The 1,140-nt window shown below is 51.1% G+C and overlaps 1 protein-coding gene across 1 annotated transcript; it reads left to right on the top strand.

Annotated features, from left to right (window-relative positions):
- Nucleotides 1-9: 9 nt before the first annotated feature.
- J4E82_011701 (uncharacterized protein) lies at nt 10-550 on the top strand (the record flags this gene model as incomplete). Its single annotated transcript, XM_051737892.1, has 1 exon — nt 10-550. A coding segment is annotated over one exon (541 nt), but the record flags the coding sequence as incomplete, so codon positions are not given.
- Nucleotides 551-1,140: the final 590 nt, after the last annotated feature.

Below are 1,140 nucleotides of genomic sequence, written 5' to 3'. Positions count from 1 at the left end.
GAGGAGAAGATGTCGGCCCCGAACCCATCGTGCGGAACCAAGAGGAAGCGGAAGGAGGAAAATGGCCCCGTTAGGTCCAAGACTGGCGAAGTGCTAGAAAACTCCGAGGACGAGTGTGAGAATCCCTCGTTTGACACTTCGCTATCAGGCAATGTCGGCTTCATGAACAAGTTGTACACAAACTTCGCCCAAAGCTTGACGCCGGATCAACAGCGACGTTTCTGCGGCTCCCTCATCGATAGCTACGAGTTCAAAGAGGGTGGTTTGATGAAGAAGACCATCTCAGTCAAGTACCAGGGCACTCATCACCATGTTATCTCTTATTACAGTCTCGAAGACGTTGTGAGCGGAAAACTGAAGCGACCATTCGAAGACTCAAAGCTCGCCGACATTCAGCCAAGACCCGAGCTTCTGAACGGTTGGAAGGTCAGCCTCGAAGATGAGGAGAGCAGAGACATGCCCCTTGTAGCAGGAAACCTGCACCACATCCAACCAAGCCATGTGCAACATCATATCGTCGGAGCTGTAACTCTATCAATCGATACACAAGGTCAGCTCCAGACACATACTCCTCTTCACCTAACGGTGCCCGACTACTGGCATAGACCCCAGGTTTCACGGTACTCATCGAGCAACCATAGCCCTCAACATTATGCAGCAGCTCAGCTCATGGCACCTCAGTTCTCGACCTATCAGCCAGCATACCAATATTCCGTTCGGCAGCCCTCGCCGCAACACTACACACATCCGCCATCCACTCAACCATACTATTCACCGCATTGGGGAACCTCTCAATACTCCACACAAGCTCCTCCATCTTCACATGATACGCCCCAACCACAATCTGCGCGCCCCTACTATTTCGACCCTGACCAATGTGAGGCCAAGTGTTGGACCTACCTACCCAATATGATGCACTATTCAAGTCCGAATCGCGCTAGAGTTGGCTTAGCGTTAGGATACCCCCTTCTAATCTAACAACGTGCCACCCCCCAAATTGCGAACTTCGGCCCCCCTATGCATCTGAACGCAGCACTCTATGGAGCTTTTTACTAGTACAAACTCTATCCAGAATTATTTCGCAAACAGCCTCTAGCAGCGCAACTGTGTGGAGTCACAATCTCGTTGTTTAGCGTTGTG

Source organism: Alternaria postmessia (assembly GCF_024291825.1).
Source record: "Alternaria postmessia strain BMP 2775 chromosome Unknown scaffold_318, whole genome shotgun sequence".
Lineage (NCBI taxonomy): Eukaryota > Fungi > Ascomycota > Dothideomycetes > Pleosporales > Pleosporaceae > Alternaria > Alternaria postmessia.
Note: the sequence above shows the minus strand (reverse complement) of the source record. Positions and strands in the feature narration are given on the sequence as shown.